General features: G+C 45.9%; 1 protein-coding gene across 4 annotated transcripts in view; it reads right to left on the bottom strand.

Moving 5' to 3' along the window:
* mctp1a (multiple C2 domains, transmembrane 1a) overlaps nucleotides 1-25,992 on the bottom strand; it is a gene marked incomplete at both ends in the record, with an annotated part of 88,869 nt that overhangs the window by 30,983 nt on the left and 31,894 nt on the right. For 3 of the 4 annotated variants that reach the window (XM_080838451.1, XM_080838452.1, XM_080838453.1), the window contains 7 exons: nucleotides 552-668; nucleotides 8,452-8,571; nucleotides 12,327-12,401; nucleotides 12,827-12,928; nucleotides 13,558-13,660; nucleotides 14,450-14,552; nucleotides 20,365-20,458. In XM_080838451.1, coding sequence (XP_080694577.1) covers nucleotides 552-668; nucleotides 8,452-8,571; nucleotides 12,327-12,401; nucleotides 12,827-12,928; nucleotides 13,558-13,660; nucleotides 14,450-14,552; nucleotides 20,365-20,458 — 714 coding nt within the window. The remainder of the gene's footprint in view (nucleotides 1-551; nucleotides 669-8,451; nucleotides 8,572-12,326; nucleotides 12,402-12,826; nucleotides 12,929-13,557; nucleotides 13,661-14,449; nucleotides 14,553-20,364; nucleotides 20,459-25,992) is intronic. The other variant, XM_080838454.1, reaches the window with a different exon arrangement.

Below are 25,992 nucleotides of genomic sequence, written 5' to 3'. Positions count from 1 at the left end.
AATGAATGTAGTGTTTATGTATTGTATGTATTGTCATGGTCAATTCCTCGTTTCTTCACTGTGTCTTTCTCTCTTAAAGTGAAAGCTCTCTGGAATAATGCACTGACAACATTTTAGGATGAAATGGTCTCAATATTGGAAAGCGAATGTACGGTCACTGATATTTTCTCAGATGTCTAATTACCCCTTTTTAATTGGATAAATACTTTTAAGGGGTTCATATACAAAGGTAAAAGTTCATGAAACATCTTTTATTGCAAACAAATCTCAACCAATCTTAAAGCTTTGAAATGCATGTACTCATATTCCTGCAACTGTTACTATTATACATAAGAAACCCAAGACCCCATATGTTCTGAGATGACACAATGAATTCTACATTGCATTTTTACACACTAATTAATATTGCCTTCAGTATTTTGTCAGTGTACGCGGTTGTACTAAATAAAGAAATACAGCGGACTGGTACATTTGAAATTAAAACATGCCCTCACAATAGACTCAGGTAGGGCTTCAAAAGAGGAGGGATATCACTGTAGGAAACTCACCACATCGCTCTGCCTGGTGTCCTTCCCCGAGGATATGAGAATATAGTTCCAGACCAGCGGCAGCAAAAGAGTCAGAGGAATCATGTAGAGCTCAAAGTTCCACACAACAAGGACAAAGAGCTGAGGGAGAGAGAGACAGAGAAACAAAGAGAGCGAAGGGTAACCAAATTAGAAAGGATTTGGTCTCGATGGAATCAGAAACACTCCACATTTAGCTTGTAAAGTACAGGTTTACACAATGTCATATGTCCTCTTTATTATATTCATTTTTAGTCGTTGATACTGTTGGAGGACTTTCAAGGGGTCCCATATATCATTAGCTTCACCTAGGCGGCTCAACAGTGCACTTGGTTGAGTGCCTCTGCATCCCAGCGCACATCACAGTAAAATGCTAAGCGGCGGTAATGGCTGCTGTGTGTGGCCGTCTCCTGCCCTCTCTCGGCCCCTCCGGAGAGCAGGCTCACATGCCCCCGGTGTCCCCCAACTCCGCTCCAAAGCTCCTGGGCCCCGCCGCTCCAGAGCCGGGTCATCCTCACCGACTCCCAAATGGCCGCCGTGACTAAACTGTCAGAACCCGCGCCCCCCGCCCTATCCCATCCCACGGCCCCCCTCACAGTCCCCAGCTTCAGCCTCAGCCCCGACCCAGCTCCCCATCTCAGCAGTCTCACCCTCCGACCCTGCCACCCTTAACCCCACACAATCCTGCCACAAAGCCCTCAGCCCTGCAGCCCTGCTCACAGATGGAGAGAGTTAGAGGGGGTGGGGGGGCGAGGAGACTCTTTCAACGGAGAGTTGCGGACAGCAGGTACGGCCAGACTGCATACGGCAATACAGGAACACAGAATATTATATTATTTATCTTACCTGATCACATTTTTGCAGTGATTTATACTATTTCTTACAATTTTTACAATTAATGTAAATTTGCAGAAGTGAAGCAACACAGCATAGACTACGGTTTAACAATGCGGAAGTAGACATTTAAAGTGTTTTGTGTCTGCACAATTAAAAAATATATATAGGGAGAAGGAATAGACACTGTAAATGAAGATTCTGTCAGCTTAATTACTGCATATAAATACAAATGTCACACAACTTTAGAGTGTTTTTACATTTTAAAAAGCAAATAAAAAACTGAAATAAAAATGCTGTCTCTTTCCATTCTAATAAAAGGGAATATGGGTGATGCACAGACATAGCCTTGATGTTTTCACATTAATTATAGCCACCCTGAACACATTTATGGAAGAATATAAAAAACTGAAAAGGTGTGATAACTTCATTCGATGAAAAAAATAATGACAATTTCAGCTACTGAAATGAGCGCAATATCCAGCTGACAGAGAAAAGAATTATACATAATTAAACTCCTGACAGAACTCTAAAAGCTTTGAATGTCTCAGCATGTATTAAGAACATGATAATACAACATTTCGGTTTTTCAGATGCAGAAACACACACACGCACGCACACAAACACTCATTCGCACACACACACACACACACACACACACACACACACACACACACACACACACACACACACTCACACCTCCAGATCTCTAATCAGTTTCATCAGCGGGGTCCCGGGGGAAGGAGCAGATCAGGTGTGTCTTGAGTAAGACGTCCATTGTTTACATTCTATTCCACCGATACATTACCTTCCTGGAACCCAAAGCTAGGTCTCAACTTAAACTACACACACACAAACGCACACACACGAACACACACTCGTACATAGCCACGGACTCACACACATTCATAACCCTTAGTTTAATAAAGAATGCCTTTCGTTTTTAATTAGACATGCACTCATAGCTAGTTCATATAAATTTAAATTGTATTATTTATTTATTTCTACTTTTCAACTGGACAAGTTTGGAGGCAACTCAGACAGCTTAGCCCTGGATCATTGCAAAACATTCTCTGGAAGCCGTCTCATGGCACACCTCGTCCTGAAGGTTTTTGTTGATTATGTTGCGTGGATTGAGACAAGGTGAAGGTTCAACTCCTGCATATAAATTCCCATTCTCCACAATCCTTGGCCCGGCGCAGAGCCCCGCACTCATACAAAATTAAAAAATTAGATATCGGTGTGTACATAAACAAAAGTGAGAATAAATTATACATTGCAAATGAGTTGGCTGAAGCATTTGCATATCGCTCAGGGCAGAATACTTCATTCTAATGGGCCTGTCCAAGGCTGGTCGGTTGCCACGGCAGCCATGGAAAACAACAGATTAAGAGTTTTCTTTATAATAAAGAACTGTTTAGGGAATAGGGAAAAAATAATCTTCAATAATTCAGCAGTGTTTGTCCGTAAACACTCCCACATTTGTGTGTGCACACACAAACACACGCACACACACACACACACACACACACACACACACACACACACACACACACACACACACACACACACACACACACACACACACACACACACACTACCTGTCTTCCAACTTCAATATCTTTCAGCAACCTTACCTCTCTCTCCCTTTGGCTGCACTCAGCATTTCCCCTGTGTTAATATGTACGGCTATAGCCTCCCCTAAACACAATTTAAAATGCTTTAATTCTTGTTGCACCTGCTATAAATATAAGAGCAATATAAACTTGGCTCGGATGATATATAATTCAGGATGAACCTCAATTTTAGCAGACAGCAGCCCTATGTTTTATTGAGGGCCGTCAATGCAGAACCAAAAAAAAAGAAAACACAGCTACAAAATTATTACAAGGAAAAGAGATATGAGTTCCCATCTAAAATAACAGAACCAGACAAATGCCGCCGAGCAATCAGCTGTAAAAATGCCAAATAAACTCTGGCTTACATAAAGCATAGCCGTCGAGGACACACACTAGTGCGAGGGATCTTCCTCTCCCTTCCCAGACGAGAGGGGCGAACAGTGTGTGTTGGCTCCTCAGCTCCACGTGCTCTTGAGAGGAGCCTGTAGTTATTTAACCCGTGGTCCGAGGTGCTCTCTCCCCCCTAAACCAACCACATCATCACATTGTTCTGGCCCAGGGCAAACGTGTGATTGACAGGCGGAGGGAGGCAGACACCCGAGGACCTGAGGACCTGAGGAGGTGAGGTCTGCTTGATGAAAGCGTGGGGTGGGCTGCACTCCCCCAGCGCCGGGGAACCAGGAGGAGGACCAGATCACCCCGGACTCACCCCCAAATTACTGCCCCACTGAGTGACCAGCTCACCTCCATCTCTGCCCCACTGCTTCAGTGCCTCACCCACACCAGGGCACCGCTCAGAGGGCAGAGGAGCCAGGGAGAGATCACCTGAGAGAGGGCAGAGGAGCGAGGGAGAGGGCACCTGAGAGAGGAAATTGAACTGGGTGAAAAAATGACAGAAAGAAAGAGAGATTGATAAATGGTGACAACACAAAGGGACATGGAAAAGCCAAGGGAAAGAAAACAGGGAAAGAAAGAAAAAGAAAATGAAAATGAGAGAAAGAAGGTAAAAGAAAGAAATGGAGAAAGATAGAAGGAAAGGAAGAGGTCAAAGAAAGAAATGAGAAAGGGAAAAGAGAGTAAAAAGAAGGAAGGAAAGAAAGCAAAGAGGGAAAAAAAAGGAATGGAATCTTTGAGTGTCAGTAACTGTGGGCTTTGTTAGAGTGCATCCAGGTAGTGACAATGCTCCTGGCTCAGAGAACAGCTGCCGTCATTGTGGAGGTGCGGCGATCAATTACCCAGCCTGTTACACACTCCATCTCCTCCTCACGCTCACACAGAGCGCCGCGGCCACACACTACTCAGGAAAATCCAGGACGGCAAGTTCGACTTCTCTACCACTGCTCAATCTCCACAGATTTCTGATGGTTTTTTAAACCCAAGTTTTTTTTTTCCTGTCATAAAGCACATAGATCTAAATTCATTTTTTCCACAATGAACACCAGTGCTACCACTCGGCTGCCTTTCTCTGTACCGTATATTGTTTGCTGAAATAAATCAAAAGAGTTAGACCGCCCTGACAGTCTTTGTGTTCTCGTTTTCGATGATCTGATTTGGGTACTCAATCACAATATTTAATACCAAACAAACGAAAAAGAGCAAAAATTAAGTTACTCTCTGAGAAGAATAATAAAAAAAATTCTATTGTTTAAAAGGCACACAAGTGAATACTACAGAGTGGCTTTTGAATAATTTTTCTACCTCACATCTCAGTCCAAATATACACCTTTAAAGATCGCATTAGAGAATTAGATATGTTCTCACAGTTTTGCGATTCAAAACTCATAAAATATTTATTTAGGAAAACTCTTAAAAATTAACTTTGTATTTTATGTTTTGATGTTGTTACACTTAGTTAATGAGTGGATTGATTAAAGTCACTAAACACAAGTACATCAGTAGGACATAATCTAGAGCTGCCAATGGTTTTAGTATTGCACACAAAAACTTTAAGAGAACTGCAGTTTGGCACCAAATGGCATAAATAAATTTGGCACTTTGAGTTTGGCAGTCAGAACTGAGTGTTTAGAGACCGTGTTTGGCCGTAAGCATACTCAAAGATTGCTCTGCTCCTCTCTCGGCTACAAAGCCCCTTCAGAACTGAGTAAAAAAAAACTATAATCGGGAGGGGAAAAATATTACAGCCATCTCTGTCATGCCAATGTAAAGGCTGGCATGTTCCAAAAGCATATGCAAACAGCACACAACAAGACATCTAGGAGTTTGATAATTGAAATAGATATTTTAATCAATCGCTCTGCCTGCTCTGTGTGCTCAGTCTTCCACCACTCCAGCTCCAGGAGGGAGCATTTGTTCAGTGAGCCTGCACTGCCACCTGCTGGGGCCACACGGTACTGCCTTAAACCCTCATAAACACCAGATGGGGTCAATGCTAACCTTTATGCCTGGCACAACCACTGAAAGACTTCCCTACTCTCTCTATAGCTCAAAGATACTCTATGCTCTACCGTCCATGATGGAGTCCTTTCAAGCTATTGAAGGGATGCTAAAATTCATTTTATTTATAGGTGATTTGATAATTGTGCTTATTCCAATTTACCAATCTTCCCTTTAATATAATTCTATATCATTCACACTTCACATCAAATTTGTATATATATATATATCAGTATGATGGAATTTGCCTAAATATGTCAGTCGTGCTCGTTTGATCTTAGACATGTACTAGCAAACATCAAGCATGCGTGTCCATTGAAATGCACACATAAACACACCCGCAACAACCCCCCCCCCCCCCACACACACACTCCTTCTTCTCTAAGTGACAGTATTGGGTTTTTTAATGTGTTGTTGCGTTGTTCTTTTTATCTAAATGCAAAGCAGGCGAGGGGGTGCTCCAGTTTCCAGTGGAAGTGGCTCCCTTGTCTGGGCTCTCCCGGCGATAAGAGCACTCCCTCTCCCTCTCCTCTGGCCCACATAAAGGCTCCGCTCCGCTATCATTTCCCCACTGCCACCACCTCCCCCCAGCCCTCACCCCCCTCCCTCCCCACTAGTCGCTCCCCTGGCACACACCCCCACCCCCCATAACCCAGACAATGCCCTCACTATTTGCTTCCAATTCAGGTCCCAATTGGAGATAAAGTTACAGCAAATTTGTTTGGGGGAAGAGTCAGGTAAGACTCGTTCCCTCTGGGAGCAACAACATCTTCTCTTGTTCTCCTCACTTTCTGCCTCTCACTCTCTTTTCTCTCTCTATCTCCCTCTCTCTCTTCCCCACTTTCATTTTCTCTGACTCCCCTTCCTTCTCTCCCTCTCTCTCTTCACCTCCACTTCTCTCTCCATCCCTCGCGGTGTCTGTCCGCATTTCTCTATCATTCTGTATCTGTCCCTCCCTCCCTCCAGCTCAAGCTTTCTCTTTAAGGGTTTCTGACAGACTCCTCGCGTTAGGAGTGTTAAGGACAACCCAAAACTGAGGTCCAGCCACAGCAACAAAACAAACAAAAAAGCATTTTGTGCGGCACTTCAACTGGAGTCTAAACAGTGTCTACTCAAGGAAACTAGGAAATTGAATAGATCCACACTATGAATCACACTCTTGAGAAAACACTGGAGAGCTGACTGGAATCCCACCTTAACACAAGGTAGCCCTCTTGATAGGAAGGAGTTAACCAATGTATTTAAACATTTGAACTTCCTTTTGGTGAGGCAGAGAGATGAAGGTATGAACAGGTGGAAGGGAGAAAGGGAGAAAATGTCCAAAAGAGCGCAGGTGGAGAAAAAAAAATTGAAGTTTAGTCCATGAGAGTGATAAATTCCCTGGGATTGCTGATAGGGCAGATTTTCAAGTGTAAACGCTTAATCCTAAAATATCATGGAAATATCATCACAATGCGCTGCAAAGGAGGGCACGCAGCCTCGGCACAAGATAAATGAGGCAATGCGCTCTAGTCCGGAACCGCTTCCTGGCTATTTAGCGTTTTAGCATCCAACCGTGTTAGCGATCTCTTTAGTGTGGCCATCCTTCCAGAGGAACTTTTTAACTCTCCATCTTTGTCTTTCTCTCACGCTTGCTCTCTCTCTCTCTCTCTCTCTCTCTCTCACACACACACACACACACACACACACACACACTCCTTCTCAACCTCTCTATTTTAAATTTGTCACCCTGGAATCTCACTTCAGCAGAGTGTCCAGCACAACAAGGACAAAACAACAGCAGTCATATGGAAGCACTTCAAGGGATGCTTCACCTTCGCTGGTTATAAAAAAGTACTTAAAGGAAATGAGGGATATGATTATGAAAGCTCTCAAAGACACAGACTGTGACAGACGTATATTGAAAGAGAAGGAGAGAGAGAGAGAGAGAAAGAGAGAAGAAGAATGACAAGGAGACAATGCTAGCAGAAAGGACAGTGTTAGACAAATTTGTTTGGCAAAATGGCAATGCTACAACTGATGCAACCACAACCAGTCGCTAAGAGGAATTACATAACAACACTACCTGAACCACCAGTGAATAAATAACATGTATGAATTAGACTGAACTCAATTCTTTAAAACCATGATGAAGTTTACCATCACTCCACCTGTATACACTCCCAAAAACTATTCATTTGTTCTAGCAAATCCAATAAAAAACAGATAAGAAGGAAAATATCAACCAATGCATTATATATATATATTTTTCCTTTCCCCCTTATGTCACTCAACCTGTTTTGGTGACATTTTCATTAATTCCTTGCCATGGCCTGGCCCAGGTAGAAGTGGGGGGTGTGGGGGGAACAGAGGCGGGAAATGTTAACTGATCAATACCATATCCCTCCCTGCCTTCCCCACAATGACCTACACTCAAGCTGCTCGTGCCAGACACAAATGTAGAATGTGTCAAACACTAAAATGTTAATGGTCGCCACTGTGACAACCTGCCGGCTGCTGGATGGCAGGGCCTGGACGAGACGAGGCGCTGTGGAACAGGGACGAGGCGAGGGCGACATGTGTAGCATCACGGGGTAGGATTAGCACGTTAGCTTCCTGGTTGACATTAGCGAGGGGCTTAGGGAGAAGAGGCTGCTCTGACAAGGGCACACGTTTTCCCCGGCCAATTATGCATGCTGAGTCCCCCGTTTGATGCGTAGTGCACCTGACAAGCACCGGAGAGAGGCTGAGAGGGAGAAGGACACGCCGAGACGAGAGGAGAGGATGACAGAGGGATTCAGACGACTCAATCCAACTATCTACACCACTTAGATCTTGTGAATCTACAGTCTTTAAGCAGCCATGTGAATGTATCTCTGTTTGTATAGTGTGTGCTAGCAACAAGGTATGTGTGTGTTTTTGTGTCAATCCATCTGTCTACTTGTATGAGGGTGTGTGTGTGTGTGTATTTCTGTGGGTATGGGTGTGTGTGTGTGTGTGTGTGTGTGTATGTATGTTACATATGAATGCTTTGGTTGCAGGGTTGCTCGTGGTCGTACCACAAACGCACAGATGCTCCTCTGAGGTGACTCCCACTCGAAGCAGCTGTTGATGTAGCAGCCAGCGTTGATCAGCGTGATGATGCAGCGACGGACGCGGTTGAAGTTCTGCAGCAGGAGCTGGACGAGACGAGAGCAGCACAGAGGAAGACAATCAGCACACAACATATGGCCTCCGTATATCTCTCACATACATACATTCATGGAGGCATTAGGATTCATACTCAAACAATGCTGTCCCATGAACTAGTTCACAATCCTGCATAGTACCCTGTGTAACCCTGTGCTAATCATAGTCTGTATACTGCATTCATAAAGTCTCACAAAGAACACATGAACTATCTATACAGCACTGAAGAAACATCATATAGCTGCCATGTTGCATTATGTACCCCTGATTCAACGCCATAATGAAGGTACAGTGCTTTTCTGTAGTGTTGTTCTTAGTGCAGTCACAGAACTTCGTCATTCACTGGTCATCAGATTTCTTTTCAGTCTTTTTGCATCCACAAGCAGTAGTGTGTCACTTCAACCTTCGACGAAATAGTCATTAAAGCCCCTTATTATATGGAAAAGACAGTACGAGCATTCTGATTGGCTAATGGGTGGTCATGCCAGCCGCGTATGGACCGGTCTGCCGGTCAATACAGGATTATTATTGTCCACCAGTGACGTCATCTTAAAAATGTGCGATATTAATAGACATCAACAGCCATGAGGAAATTCATGTAATGTTTAGTACTGATAGAATCAGGACTCCTATTATGAAATTATCTGTGAACAGGAAACCAGTTGAATGTCCTGGTACCATGACAGTTGATGACAGTTGAAGAATAAAGACTCAAGAACTCGCAGACATTGTGATATCGGGTAATACTTTATAGGACTTGGTACAGTACAATTCAGAGGCAGCGAAAATGTGTTATTGAAAGTGATGATAAAGACTAGACTACTATTGTTTGAATCACTTGTTTTACTGTAAATTAAAGCCATTTTAGATGAGCCCTGTTGTTCGTTTTCTATTGATCATTGTAACTTGAAGTTAGCAAGTCTTTGTTTGCTAGCAACACCTGAAACACACTGTGTCGTGAGAAGACTTGAGAGCTGAACAAAACGACATGTATTCTATTTACAATTACCATTTATTTTCATTTACAAAATGAAAAGAGCTAAAAATGCCATACAATAAACAACTTACTAACCTCCACCGTTCGGTTATGCAGTGAAATATCAGATTTCGGCTTTGCCGTATCAACCTCGCTATCGCTCGGTAGATACGTTACAGCCTCAGTCTGATATTTCCCGTCATGACCTCACTCTCGGTAAGTAAGTTGTTAATATTGCCATTAGGTTTTTTGCATATAGTTTTTTAAAGCAATATCATAGCTTCATACAGCTGTCATAAGGCTTCAAACAGCTGTCATTAGGCTTCATACAGCTGCCATAAAGCTTCATACAGCTGTCATTAGGCTTCATACAGCTGTCACTAGGCTTCATACAGCTGTCACTAAGCTTCATACAGCCGCCCTAAGGCTTCATACAGCTGTCATTAGGCTTCATACAGCTGTCTTTAGGCTTCATACAGCCGCCCTAAGGCTTCATACAGCTGTCTTTAGGCTTCATACAGCTGTCATAAGGCTTCATACAGCTGTCATTAGGCTTCATACAGCTGTCACTAGGCTTCATACAGCTGTCACTAGGCTTCATACAGCCGCCCTAAGGCTTCATACAGCTGTCATTAGGCTTCATACAGCTGCCATAAAGCTTCATACAGCTGTCATTAGGCTTCATTCAGCTGTCATTAGGCTTCATACAGCCGCCCTAAGGCTTCATACAGCTGTCATTAGGCTTCATACAGCTGTCTTTAGGCTTCATACAGCTGTCATTAGGCTTCATACAGCTGTCACTAGGCTTCATACAGCTGTCACTAGGCTTCATACAGCCGCCCTAAGGCTTCATACAGCTGTCATAAGGCTTCATACAGCAGTCATAAGGCTTCATACAGCTGTCATAAAGCTTCATACAGCTGTCATAAGGCTTCATACAGCCGCCCTAAGGCTTCATACAGCTGTCATAAGGCTTCATACAGCTGTCAGTAGGCTTCATACAGCTGTCATAAGGCTTCATACATCTGTCATAAGGCTTCATCAGCAGTAATCATAGTGATGAGGTACTAAGCTGGTAGACCGGAGGAATCTACCCATGGAAACACAGCGAGGCCGTCGGGTGCATTAGTGTGAGTCCACACAGAGAAGCCTGTTCTGAGGAGATCACGGGGCTTCCTTGAAACAGTCCCAAATAAATGATTATTGTTTTAAAACTGTGTGCTATGGGAGATGGAGGAGTCTGGAGGGGACGTCTGGGACCCCTCCTCCTCCCCCTCCCCCCAACCCCCCAAAAAAAGACGAGGAAATAAAACCAGGATGGCGTGAGGTGAGGGACAGTGTGTGTGTGTGTGTGTGTGTGTGTGTGTGTGTGTGTGTTTGTGTTTCTGTGTCTCTGCGTGTGGTCCACACGCATGTGCGCAACACCAACACAAAAACAATCTAATTTATAATTCAAATGACAAGAGTGAACTGCTGATGACAGCAGTCCCCTGGTGTAGCGACGTGGAGATGAAACACTCCCAACTCCCAAATTGGCCTTTAAATTTGTCAGTGCTTTGATCATGGTAAATACACACATTATCCTCCACTGCAGGCGAGACGCTTCTCCTCTCTTCGTAAGGGGCTTATGGACATCAAACAGGACCGGGACGACTGAGGTAGGCAGGTGGCAAGTGAAATGACCACTCCAACGAAATGGAGAGAATTTAGATTTAATCACTTCTTTAATGCCAGTAAATGTTTTTGTCTGGGTGGGCTCTTACCTAATAAGATTTTCTCTTATTATAATAATAATAATAATAATAATAATAATCTTAATCTTCAAACCAATCCATAATTTAATCAATTAATCAGTCAATAAGATAAGCTGCTGAAAACTATCCCTGTATGAGGGTAAAGATGTAACTTTGCACACTCCTTGCACACTAAAACACGTAGACTTTGGCGTCCGCGTGTGAGAATTCAGGGGGACAGAATCAGCCGTGAGTAGGACAGACTGGTGTTTTGGTTGAAGCCCTGGCAGAGAAAACTGCCGAGTTTGCACCTTCTCCACACAGGCAGAACAAAAGGGCCGAGAGGGCAGGGTGAGTTTAGGGCCAGGACACGTTTGCCTGACACACTGGGGTTTTTTGGGAGGGGGGTGTCTCCTGTGTGTAGGGTCTTTGTAGAGCTGAGGACTGGGGTGAAGGGAGTGAAGGGACATGGGGGTCGGTGACAATGAGGGGCTCTGCCACCACAGTGCCACCCAGGGCCAGCTAAGGATGGCCAATCTACTTATGCGTTCCCAGACTTGAAAGCCTGACATTTCTATTCAGCATGGTAAGGAAAGAGGGAGAGAGAGAAAAATAGTGTGTGTGTGTGTGTGCGGTGTGTGTGTTTCTCTATGTGTGTGTGTGTTTCTCGGTGTGTGTGTGTGTGTGTGTGTGTGTGTGTGTGTGTGTGTGTGTGTGTGTGTGTGTGTGTGTGTGTGTGTTTGTGTGTGTGTGTGTGTGTGTGTGTGTGTTTCTCTGTGTGTGTGTGTGTGTGTGTGTGTGTGTGTGTGTGTGTGTGTGTGTGTGTGTGTGTGTGTGTGTGTGTGTGTGTGTGTGTGTGTGTGTGTGTGTGTGTGTGAGCCTGAATGTGCCAAGTACTGCCTGCTTTCAAACATTTCTATCGCTACAGGTGCACATTTAAAAGCAGAACTGTGTGAAGCCGTGAACAACGTCAGCTGAAAATGAGTGTGTAAAGTGTGAGAGGGTGACCCCTGGCACCTCCTCCTGCGGTAGGTACCTGTTTGGAGACTCTGGGCTCCTCTTCAATGTACTTCTGCTCAATGGGCACTAGCGTACGCATGCCCGCTTTTATCTGTTGATGGGCATATGAAGAGAGTTAATGGAAGAGCAGCAGGATGCTATCAGCTTCATGGGCTGACAGCATGCCAAACTCTCTCTTTTATTTGGAAGTCCTGATGCTAGGGTTTTCCACCAGCACCCGCGCAGCTCCACACTACACGAGTTTACCCACAGAGCTAAAATGGCGGACAGGACAAACACATGCACAGCCAGACCCGCCTGACAAATGCATGCATGCATGCGCACGCACACACAGACAAACACACACACACACACACACAAACAGACACACACACACACACACACACGCCATTGTGTCAGCTTCAGCAATTAGAGACAGAATTGTGAGCAGTGCTAGGAGTAAAAGAAAATAATGATGATGAAGAGAACAAACATAGCAAGAAAAAAAAAAGAAGCGCGAGAGAAAAAGGGACTTACGGCATTATAGATTACGTCTATTTCCAGAAAGATGACCCCCTTTGTTGGCCCTGTCAGCTCCTTGCTTTTCAAAGCGTAAGCTTTCCTCTCGCCGTTGTGAATCTGCGGGCGCAGACATGACAGGCGTCTGTCTCCCAATCCCCAGCTGAATACACTCCCCCCCTCCCCCCACACACAACCTCTGACCCCCAGCTGCTGTGGCTGACAGGCCAGCCCAAAACAACTGTGGCAACTCTGACAAGTACCTGTTCATTACGGAGAGACCACTGTCAGGGAGAAATTAACTATCCTGGGGAATCAGGACCGATGGAGGAGCCAATGTAAGAATCTCTCTATTTTTCCCTCTCTTTCTCTCTCTCTCTCTCTCTCTCTCTCTTTCATCTCAGTATTTTAAACTCTTCTATTTTTTCCCATGTGTGCCCTTTTTTTAACAAGAACTTCCATAACAGAAAATCTACGCTAGACACTTGGCAGGTTTGTTGTGTTTTTCTGTGTGTGTGTGTGTATGTGTGTGTGTGTGTGTGTGTGTGTGTGTGTGTGTGTGTGTGTGTGTGTGTGTGTGTGTGTGTGTATGTGTGTATGTGTGTATGTGTGTGTGTGTGTGTGTGTGTGTATGTGTATGTTCTCCCCACAGCACAGGTTCTTATATCGGCCCTCTCTCAGACAAAGATTTAATGACTTCTTTTTTGCACATCTGTGGCTGGGGAAAAGTGAGTTTGATGGGAACTCACATTTAGCAGTGGAATGGCCACTTTGCCCAGGAAGTCGGCACTGCGGTCCCGATCCTCGTCGTAAACGGTGACCTCTAGCACAGAGTGCATGTCTTTCACATTGCTGGGGGGATCCAGGCGGGGTCGGTGTAAACGGGAGCAAGACACAGTCAAAAGAAAAGTCAATGACTGATATTTATACATCTCTGATTTCTCTCCCCAGTCGTGACAATACAAAAGTGATTTATTTGAGGCCTTGGCGACCAGCAATTCTGGTGTTGGCGGGGTTTTAAAAACAGCAGCACTGTGGATTGTGGCTTTGAAATGCTGTCTTGTAAAAGTAGGCTAAAGAGGGGAAGTGGGATAAAAAGAAATGAGGTTATTCTTAAAGAGAGGGTGCTGTCAGGGGGACTAGATTACTCTCCTCTCAGTAAGAGTTCAGAACACTCAAGCTCAATATAGGAGCATCAGATTACAAAACAGGTTTACTTAATATCTACACTGTGTTGTAACCACATTTCAAACAGATGTCGTATTAATACTATACGTACACCACCAAAATGTAAAAAAAATGATAAACAAACATTTGTAGTCTATAGCAAATGGCAAACCATAAAATAAATAAGTGTACAGACATCACGGCAGTGAAGAACAATATTACAGATGTATTTTGATTTATAGACAGGACAATATTTTTAAAATTATGTCTGCTATATTATTGTATGACATAATATATAAAGTTGTATTTATTTTACTATAATAATATTACAGAATCTTTCTAACTACTGTGTTAACCTAAAAGCCTGTAATTGACCTGTACTTTACGTCTTTAACACACCAAGCTGCACCCAAAGAATAGAAATGAAATGTAGTGTAGTGTGTGAGAGTGCCGGCCTATGCACATGACACTCACAAGGTGAAGACCTTGTTCCAATCGGGGTTGAGGTTCTTGTAGACCGTGTGTGTCTGCAGCCGGTCATTACTCAGCTCCACCACACAGAAGGGGTCACTCTTCCCTGGGAGGGGAGGAGAGGAGAGAGAGGGAGAGAGAGCGAGACAGACAGAGAGAGACAGACAGAGAGAGAAAGAGAGAGACAGCAAGGGTGGAAGGAGAGGGGGGAACGGGAGAGACATGGTGAGATAAAACGAAGTCAAACCTTTTCCCGGCCGTTATCACACGCCCCGGCGTTATTTACCCCGGCTAATCCAGCGGTGGCAGACCAGACTGCCGACGCTAAGCAACGCCACGATAAAGGTGAGCGCCCGTCTGCCCCTAGGTGCACACCCCAGCCCAGCGCCGCTACCCCTCACCAGTACCAGAGGTTCAGCCACAATTTATCATTCCCATAATTATGTGATATTTTCAACCACACCACTCCCCATGCTCGACCGCCACACACACACACACACACACACACACACACACACACACACACACACCCTATAGAGCGTATAGTATGGCGGCCTCCCGCTCCACACCTCCACAGGCACAGAGATAAGCACTTCAGCTGCAGATCAGTGTAGACTCACAGCGCCCGCCTCGGATCCGCCGCTTAGCCGCAGGGCTCCACTGCACAGGAGAGGACATCACACACACACACACACACACACACACACACACACACACACACACACACACACACACACACACACACACACACCATCCTCCCACCCTCACACGCTCCTTAACCGCCAGACGCCCCAGACGCCGCATGCAGATGCCAGCCCGCCCCGGGGAAAGGCCACGGAAGTCGTGAGCAAAGAAAATGAAAGGCAGCAGAGGTGAAGGCTCAACTTTCGGTCATTACACACACACACACACACACACACACACACACACACACACACAGACAAAAGCATAGGACTTTGCTTTGCATGAATATTTTACCATTAAATATAGGACTGAGGAAGTAAGTGTTTGAGGAATTCACTTTAATTTTACAGTTTTTTCGCCAATAAATGTCAGTACCAGTGTCTATTGTTCTTCTTTATAACATGTTTAGTTTACGATGGTATTATGTACCAAAGCCATAGGTACTGGCCACAAAATAAACAATGTAAAATTCCTTAATTAATGAAATTATTTTTTTCCCACTGAAATTAAAAACTCAACATGCTTTGAAAAAAAACATACCGTATGAAGTCAACTCCAGAGACATGTTATAAAATCTGATGGCCTATATAGTTTGCGTTTGAAAGTGCTATTTAAATACTCATGTTAATGCCTACTCTTTGTAAATGGAGGAGAGTCCTGCTTCTCCCTAACAAACTACAAACTCTTAATATCTGCTTTGATCTTAACTTTTAACAAAACATTTGGGAGCACTTTTATTGTTTGTTTCAGAACATGTTTTTTAAAAGCTGGGTCAGACTGCAAAACAAGACATATCACTTATGAATTACAAAGAACTCATGAAGAACGTGTGTGTGTGTGTGTGTGTGTGTGTGTGTGTCTGTGTGTGTGTGTGTGTGTGTGTGTGTGTGTGTGTGTGTGTTTGTGTGTGTGTGTGTGTGTGTGTGTGTGTGTGTTTGTGTGTGTGTGTGTGTGTGTGTGGTTGTCAAGAAAAAAAAAGAAAAAAAACGTTCCTTTCAGACAGAGAGTCACACATTGGATTTGCATGCATAAATTCCCCATCCGTGAATCCGAGTGTCATTGTTTCCTTTGAGTTTTTTAAAATGTTAAGACAAGGGCAGGACATTTAAGTTGATGTGTTAAACAAATGTCACTGGGATCAATGCGAGACCGGGCTGTCACAGGCTGGATCCATTTCACAGGCATATCGACTCTGGTGACTCTCGTTTCCGTGACGATTGATATTCACTCCAGAAGTTCCATTTCATCACTCAGAAGTGATCGCCATACTGACAGTCATACTGTCTTTGGCCGACAGCTATGTGTTTTTTGACTATTAATTTACATCAATATTAATGTATTTACTTATTTAATAACTTGGGATTAAAGTGAAAACTCCCAAAACATATTGAGGCAGGGGTTTCTCTAAAAAAAATTATTTAACATAATTTACAGAGCAAAGCGACAACTGAGGAAATAATTCCTATATATCATATTAATGCATACTCAATGACTGTGTTTATTAAAAAATGTATTTTGTTTATCCGCAAACTCTATATCACATTGATTTGATTACATTACATTGATAATTTGAACAGGTCACATAAAGACATTTTAGCAAAAATGCAGCTTTTTTTCATTAGCTGTATAATTAGCCTATATGTGGAACATGGCATTTTAATCATTTTGTTGCTTTCATCTGATATTAGTCTGCACAGGTTGATGCGGCGTGAGCATAACACTATGTGAAATTGGAGGCAAATGAAAAGCATGCATGCCCTTGTCCATAATGTGCAGGGCTGCCTCGGTGTCTGACACTGCCCTCGAAGCGTAGAGGAGAAGCATGGTGAGAAACCAGCACAGCTGTGCTCGTGGGCTTTTATGTAAATTGCGGAGGGGGAACCTGTGGAAAAGGTAGCGCTCATCCTCGTCTGTGTAATGCGCTCAAGTTCTGCACCTGACAAGCGGTTGTCACTGGCGACGCCCTCTGACCCTGTTTATGAGGCAGCTGTCTGAGCAGATTTCACGGCCGGCGGTAACTGGAACTTTGAGGCTCCAGGTGTGTGTCCGACCCCAGGCCCCCCCCCCCCCCCCCCCCCCCCCCAGGCTTCTCTGACCAGCAGGTCGGACAGCACGAGACGATGAAACTGGTAGCGAGAGCATTATATTTCTAATACACATCTCGTATTTAAAAAGCTTTCAAAACAACATCCTGAACAAACAGATGTGGAGCAGTTATCCTCAAACAACTACTCATGAAAAACATAATTTACTGATTTACTAAATTTACTGAACATCATTCAACCTAAATTGTTTCAAACTGACTCAGTGCTTATTTCCACATGAACAGTACTATTAATACTGGCGGTACACTGAGATTGTGCGTTATTTAATAGTGCACTGTGCACTTTAACTGTAGTTTTTGAATGATCATTTCCATATGCTTGTGTGTTTTGCTTCACTCTCGTGTCCTTTTTTGATACTTGATGTGAAGCCTTTGGTCGATGTGCTCAGCCAATCTCCTCACCGCCTCGCTTTTTTTTGGGCTTGGGTGCTCAGAGCGTGCTGTTGATCCAGATGAGAGTGTGAGTTTGTTTTAGGCTGACTCCATTAGTAGTACGGCCTCATCCGTCCCCCTCACACCCCCACCCCCACCCCCACCCCCACCGGTCCGTGTGCGGACCCAGGAGAGGCGGCGCTGCACCTCGCCCCGCTGAAAGGGGTGAGGACCTCCCTCCTCCTCTCCTCAAGTGCTGCTTTTACACACCGCTCCCATTTACTCTCCAGGCTTGGAGTGCTGCTACTTCACATAAATGCCTCAATTAATTACACTGAGAGAAAGAGAGAGAGGGAGGGAGAGTGGGGGAGAGAGAGACGGGGGGAGGGAGAGGGGAATAAAAGTGTGAGCTCAAGCCTTACAGTAGAGAGAGGGGCTATTATAAAAATGTGTGAGAAAAAAAACAATCACACTCTCTCTCTCTCTCTCTCTCTCTCACCCTCTCCCTCCCCCTTATCCCCCCTCTCTCTTGGTCACTTTCTCTCCTCTCCAACTCTTTTTCTATCTACTCTCTCCCTCTCTCTCTCTCACCCGCCTGTCTGTGGGAGCTGGATTCTGAGCATGTGAGCTCTTTATTAGCAGAGGCGCTGTAGCGTGGCCCCTGGCCTTGTAGCGCTGGCCTGCACCGGGGACGCTGGGGCAGGGAGAGGGAGAGGGAGAGGGAGAGAGAGAGGGACGGGGCGAGGGACGGGGCGAGCAATAGGGGTGCAGGCAGGGTGAGGGACAGGGCGAGGGCCGGGGCGAGGGCTCTTAGAGGGGCTTTGTCTGGGCCATCTTTGTGTGGCACTGGCGGGCGCGGGACCAGTGTGAAATCAGAGCCCATGAGGTGGCCTCGTCTCCCTGGGGAACACCAGACCACCGCGCAAGGTCAAAGTGATGGGCCAGACCATCTGACAGGGGAGAGGGGAGGGAGGGTGTGTGTGTGTGTGTGTGTGTGTGTGTGTGTGTGTGTGTGTGTGTGTGTGTGTGTGTGTGTGTTTGACATTGCCATGCAGCACATCTTCATTAAAGGCTGTACGAGCATCCAGCCAAGCTCTCTCATTGGTAAGCAGAAGAGCAGAGCCTTTAAAAAAACTGTCCCCCAATCAGACCTGCATTACTTACCACCACCAATCTCTCTCTCTGTCTCTCTCTCTCTCTCTCTCTCTCTCTCTCTCTCTCTCTCTCTCTCTCTCTCTCTCTCTCTCTCTCTCGGCCTGTCTCTGACATAACTGTACCTCTGCTTGTCTATAGTAATTACAATCAGGGTTGGTATGTATTACACATCCTAGCGCCATCCCGTGTTGTCAAAACCACACAAGCTCTGAGCAACCTTTGGAGCAAAGATGAAAGCTCCATTGGTGCATAAGAGACAGAACTAGCATACTTCAGCCAATAATCTTAATACATCGTATTCATTGTCACCCACATGAACATCACCACTAACTATGTAAACACCACGCAGAACGCTTTGGGAATGACAATTATATACAAAATACACTAAATATGCATGAGTGTAAATGAATGATGGAGAGTGTGTGTTTGTGTGTGTGTGTGTGTGTGTGTGTGTGTGTGTGTGTCTAGTGAAGCATATGTTTGTGCCCTCTACCCCACTCTGGTGTATGTGCTGCATTACTCTATAATTACCTTCCTTCTAGTTCATGCCGCCTAAGGGGGTGGATGGGGGGGGGGCATACAACCTAAATACTTGTCATTGCACAATGGCGGCCATGACACCAAAGTTTCCTAAAAACAGAATTCATTCTCATGCACTTATAACTCCTGGGGTTAAAATAAGCACAAAAAACACACTTTTTATAACATAAGAACTGAGAAATTACTTCTGCAATCAGGTCAACGGCTATCATAGGGAGCGAGAGTTCTTTTTTGTTCATTCCTCTGGTCTTTTTAAAAAACCAAATTCAGAGCTATGGTGCTGTCTACGTCCCCTCGTGCCTCCCTGCTCGGCGGGTTTGATATGAGCGCTCTGGAAAAACAAATGACCCGGGGACAAATCCACTAATGTATGTCACCCTCCTGCCGCACGCGAATAAGGACAAACATCTCCATGTTTGTTTTTGCGCTCTCTTTTCCACGAGCCACGCGGCTGGGGCGTAGAAAAAAAATAGGTCTGTCCGCTGTAGGCCCACTTAAAAGTTAGAAGTGATGGAGTGCAGGAATAACGGTGCAGAGTTTAAACGAGGCGGCGACATTCCGTTTCAAACACCGGAGCTTCAGTAGGAGAGAGCATCCTTGACAACAGGCCCTTTAATGACTTCACAGCCATAGCTGCCATTTTACACACTGAGTGAAGGGGAGAATGCATCATGCCTTTTCTACACATATCAATAACACATGCAAGGAGAACAGTGTGTCAGGGAAGGAGCATGGAGTGTAAAAATATACATACAGGGTACGTCCATCATCTGAGCTACTCTCAGATGTCTGTATTAGAACATTTTTTTATTGCACTAGACATTTTTTTTTCATCAGTTGGGAGAGTTTTTCCTGTATACACGCAGGAGAGTGCGATGCGTCTGCCTGAACTGTGTAAGGTCATTGGCAGAAGAGTGAGCTGCATCTGACTGAAGTGTGTAAGGTCATTGGCAGAAGAGTGAGCTGCATCTGACTGAAGTGTGTAAGGTCATTGGCAGGCACATGCTGTATGTCTCTGTGGACGTGGGGACAGAGGACATGAACTTGTCCAGGGTGTCCTTACCAGTGACGTCAGCGGCCAGGAGTCCCTCGGCGCGGATCACCTTGACCTGGACCATCCCCACGTCCTTGACGTTGTGGAAGGACTTGAGCAGACTCTGTGTGAGGGGGACAGAGAGAGGAACTGTGTCAGAAACCCAAGCAGCTTTTCAGAAACAATATCCAGGTTCTTGAATTCGTTCTCCTCTCTATATGAAAGAACATCAAATATATTATTTTCCGTTGACACTTTGGTAGGAATGGAGTCAGCATTAGGAACAGTAATTCATCTTTAACAAAAAGGACAATTACTCTATGTGTGTCTGTGTGTGTGTGTGTGTGTATGTGTGTGCGAGAGACAGAGAGAGAGAGAGAGAGAGAGAGAGAGAGAGAGAGAGAGAGAGAGAGAGAGAGAGAGAGAGAGAAAGTGTGACTGGATACTGTGTCTTTTGTATTCTTGGTTGCTTTTGATTTAAAAAAAATCCTGGTAATTTCAGCAAATACATACATGGACACACAAACACACACACACGCATACAGAGCTCATACACACCTCTACATTCAAAGAGCAATTCCACTTAGCTTCAGTGTTAAAATCTCAGCATTGCTCTTCAGAAAAAAAATGTGGTATTTACATATCTCTAAATAGATCAATTCAGAGCGTGCTTTTACTGAAGCAGAGGAGGAATTCATGAGCTAGGTAAGTGTGTGCACTCACATTCCACACACACACACACACAAACACACACACACTGGTACACACGCACACAAACACACTTTCACATGTGTTAACATCTGGAGTATGCTCCTCACACGGCCCTTGTGAGCACTCAATTTAAAACCCATTCAGGTTGTGCCACACGTCAGCAAAACACTGCATGTCTCCATGAAAACCATGGCAAATAGAAACATATCTAAAATCACCCCACTCACACACGCATGTCCTACATACTAACAAGTGGCAAGCACCTATGGAACAGCACAGGTACTCTCACACACACACACACACACACACACACACACACACACACACACACACACACACACACACACACACACACACACACACACACAATAGACGAGAGTGGTGAACTGTGGTGGTATGCCTTTTACAGCAGAGAAATCGCACTACAGTTCAATTTATTTTTCTTACTGGCTGCAACCCCCCCTCACAGCCCCAGAGGAATAATTATAATTTGAATTTTGGAGTCAGGGCCAGGCTACAGACTTAATTCATTATAAACTCTGTCAGCCTTTGCCTGTTACAGCCGATATTATTGTCAAAGAGGGAAAAAAAGACTCCCATGGAAGACGGAGGGAAAAAGGGGAACAAATAAAAACGAGTGAGTGGAACGGGAGAAGAAAGAAAAATTCCACAAGATTTTAATACATGATTTCTGTGTAGATACAGTACAGTACCCATGCTTGTTATTTATGATTGGGGAGGGTGGGATGGGGTTCTGGGAGGGGGCCTTCAAAAAAAGAAAATCTCTATCCGGAACATTTCCATAGCAGAGGAATTTTCTGATTTGCCAGGGCTGCCTTTTCAGCAGGCTGTATAGACAGGCACTGAGATTGAAAAGCTCAAGAGATGAGGCCTCTTTATTTTTTTAATGAAAGGCTGGAAGAATATATATTTTTTCCCACCCTCCCACCCCCTTCGGCTATGGGGGCCCATCGACGAAGTCGCACACAAGGCAGGCTGGGGGTCCGGAATCAGCATCCCACCACCCCCCCACCCACACATACACCCCCATATTACTGGAGGACACACAGCACCCCCCTCCAGAGCCGAGACTAGCTGATGGAGGAGAGGCGTGGTGAGAGGGAGCCGGGTGTTGGGTGGGGGGGTGGTGGAGCACACGGGCTGATTGACAGCTTGTCACAGTGACGTCTTATTCCATCTCTGTTCTGGAGAAAATGAATGTCACCGCGCTCAGCCGCATGACTCGCTGTCAGGCGCCAGGCGCTCACCTTTTATCAATGCTCCAAATAACGGCCCTGCCCCCACCACCACCGGCTCCTGCCGGACAGCCCGGTCAGAGGACATTAAATCGGATGACTGTGAAATGTCATAATAAAAATGGAATGCTAACAGCCCCCCTCCCTACACACACACACACACACACACACACACACACACACACACACACACACACACACACACTCGCCCTGTTCTGATTCTCTCTCGCACTCACCTTTTTTTTGCTCGATTTCTCCCTCCTTCCACTTTCCCCATCCTTTCTCTCTTTCTCTCTCTCTCTACCTCCCTCTATCCCTCTATCTCTCTCCCTCCCTCTCCACACACTTGTCCTCTGTCTGGAGGCGAGTGACAGTGTGAGTGCAGAATTGGGTGCCACCACTTCTGCAGAGGTCACCCTGGGCCTGACGCCCATTAACGTCCATTACACGCCGCGGCCCCCGCACCGCCCCACTGCACATTAGTATGCATCAGTCCCATCCACTCAGGCCCAGCGCTCACAACAACCCACCGCTCCACACACCACCGGGCTATCTTCAGGAAAACCCCCCTTGATTGAAAAAAACTCAAACACAAACAAATAAAACAGGCGGGAATTACAGCCCAAATAATAAATGTTTGTGGATGTTTGTCTGTGGACGTGGAGCTCTTTCTGCCGGAAAAACACACAAGCAGGGAGAGAGAGTGAAAGAGAGAGAGAGAGAGAGAGAGAGAGAGAGAAAGGTGGCTTGAGAATGAGTGAGATGGCGGCCTCAGAGAGCTCAAGCATGCGCGTTGGCCTGTGCCAAGCCACGAGACGGCGAGCAGACCAACCCAAGCAACCGAGAAGAGACACCAGCTGGTGAAGGTATTCACTGCGCTCTGACATTCAAACTATGCAGTCTGATGATGGGCAGGATGATGACAAAGGCCAGTTACGTTGCCTTTGGAACTGTTGATGGAGGAGGACAGTACACACACACACACACACACACACACACACACACACACACACACACACATACAGGCACTCAGATGTGAATTATCTCTGTTTGTGATGGAGAGCTCTGTCACCAAACGTCTGGCATGACGTGACCTCCCCCTTCTTTATGGCTGAACATCTTCATCCTCATGCGTGGCTATTAATGCACCGGCGGGGCGAGTGAATTGGCGAGGGCTGCGGTTCACCCCGGCACCAAATCAGCTGGAAGTCATCTGATAGGGGCCCTGCCTCTTTAATGATGCATGCGGAGTGTAGGGAGAGGCCGCATTAGGAGATTTAATTGGGATTTTTTTTTTTCCCCCTTTCCCTCAGTTGCTGCCCCCCACCCCCCCACCCCCCCACCCCGACATCTACGCTTTGAGAGGGGAGCATCTGGGCTTCAAAAGCGTCTCATGATGATGACAATGCATCAGCGCTACCACAGTCGTCGTCCCTCCCCCCCCCCCCCCCCCCCGCCTTAAACGCTTTATTTGTTTGCCCGGTCGCTGGTTAGCGGCAGGCAGGGAAAAAACGTGGCGATGGCAACAATGGCTGCCAACGAGAGAGCGCCTGTGCACGTGTCTGCTTTGTGCAGCTATCTTAAGACAGCTCGTTCCACAGCGATAAAGGCCCAAGATACAAATTCTCTGGGGCACCACACAGGCTCCACACACACACACAGACACACACAGACACACACAGACACACACACACACACACACACACACACACACACTCACAGACCAATACCCTGGCTAAACTAATCTGTTTAAAAGAGCATTGTGCAGAATTAACACCAGTACTTCATGTTATCTGTCAGCTGTGATAAGGTATGTCTTTATTAAATTCACCTCGCTGAAAAGGAGTGTCGGCAGACAGAGGGAAATAAAAATGCAATATGCAAATAGCCAGGAGAAAAAAAAGAGCCTTTTTTCTTTTAAATCTGCCGTCCCCTCCAGGCATCACAAGGCCTATCTGTCCCTTCATCTGAAGACAGCCTGGCCACTAACGAACACGCCAAGGCAAAGAGAGGGAAAGAGAGAGGGGGGCAGAAAGAGAGAGAGGAAAGAGGGAAGAACAGCAGAGAAGGAGGGCAAGAAAGGAAGTGAGATAGAGGGGGATGAGGGAGCAAAATGTCTATCTTTTACTAATAGTAAAAAAAAAAACGGTATGACACTCCGCAAGGTGAAATAGCTTTTCTTTTCATTTTACACATCTCCCCCCTTCCCGCATCTCACTGCCTAGGCCTATACACATGCCACTCTCCCCTGCACCCCCCCACCCCCCCTGATGGCTGCTGGGTGTGGGCTAAGGAGGGAGAGGCGCTGCTAGCTGGGATCTCAGTCGGTCCAAGAGCTCCCCCTTTTGAAATCGTTGCGTCGCTGCAATGCAATCCAAAAGCGAACGAGAGAGAGCGGGAGAGAGTGAGATGGAGAGCGAGAGAGAGAGATGGAGAGAGAGAAAGAGCGAGAGGGAGAGGTGCGAGCCAATGAGCCTCTCTGCTCCGCTATGTAGGTCACGCGTCCGATGTTTGGCCTGTGGAGTGTTTTCTGCCAGTGCTCCAGCAAGAGATCAAACAGATCTCCCAGCATGACTTTTAACTTAAATTAGAGCAAAATTTGCACACACACATACACACACACACACACACACACACACACACACACACACACACACCACACACACACACACACACAAACGCACACACAGGCAACGTGAACATACAAGCATGCACCCGGAATGCTCGCAAAAGAAGAGCAACTTGAGAAAGATATAAAACGGGTGAAACCCAAGTCCTCCGATAGAGCAGTCACTAAACCCAGCCTTGGGACTGGAACAGCCAGAGCTTACTCTTTGTGCAGCGATGGCGGCAATCTCCAGGCAGAGCAGAGATGGGGGTCTTTGTTTGGAGAAGAAGTGTCTCCCTCTGCCAGTGGCATGTATAGAGGACTAGCTGCCACTGACAGACAGGCCAGGGTTAACAGGGGCCAAAGACAAAGGGCCCGGGCCCTTTTGTGTGGCGTGGAGGTGCTCCGGGGCCACGGCGGGCTCACACAGGGCCAAAGGGGGCCTCACACAGGGAGAGCGAGCTCCTTTCAGCCCCGCGGCAGAAGGAAGCATTCAGCACCAGACAGGCCTGAAAAGCGCCTGTCAAGTTCTAATAACACCATACACCCCCCCCCCCCCCCCCCAAACCCCACACCGACTCTTCCTCCATCTTCACTATTCTCCAGCCCCATCAGCTCCACCTCTCTTCTCTTCTCTTCTTTTCCTCATCTCATATCCTCTCCTCTCATCTCATCTAATGTCATCATGTCTTCATCTCTCGCTCCTCATTTCTGCTTCACTTCTCTCTCCTCTTCTCTGCTCTCCTCTCTTTCCCTCTCCTCTCTTTCCCTCTCCTCTCTTTTCCTCTCTTCTCCTCTCATTTCCTCTCCTTTTCTCTCCTCTCCTCGCCTCTCCTATCCTCTCCTCTCCTCGCCCCTCCTCTCCTTTCCTCTCCTTTCCTCTGCTTTCTTCTCTCTCCTCTCCTCCCTCCTCTGCTCTCTCCTGGCTGGTTGACTTAACCCATCTCTGGGCCTCAAAGGTTTAGCTGCTTTGGGAAGGGAGGTCGTGTCACAGGGAGTCTGCCAGATTTATAGTCTTTATAGCAGACAAAATATAGCTTCAGATCCAATGTATGTTTATTATGTAGGACCCTTGACTAAGCT

This window comes from Sprattus sprattus, assembly GCF_963457725.1.
Source record: "Sprattus sprattus genome assembly, chromosome: 5".
NCBI lineage: Eukaryota > Metazoa > Chordata > Actinopteri > Clupeiformes > Clupeidae > Sprattus > Sprattus sprattus.
This window is presented reverse-complemented; position numbering and strand designations above follow the sequence as displayed.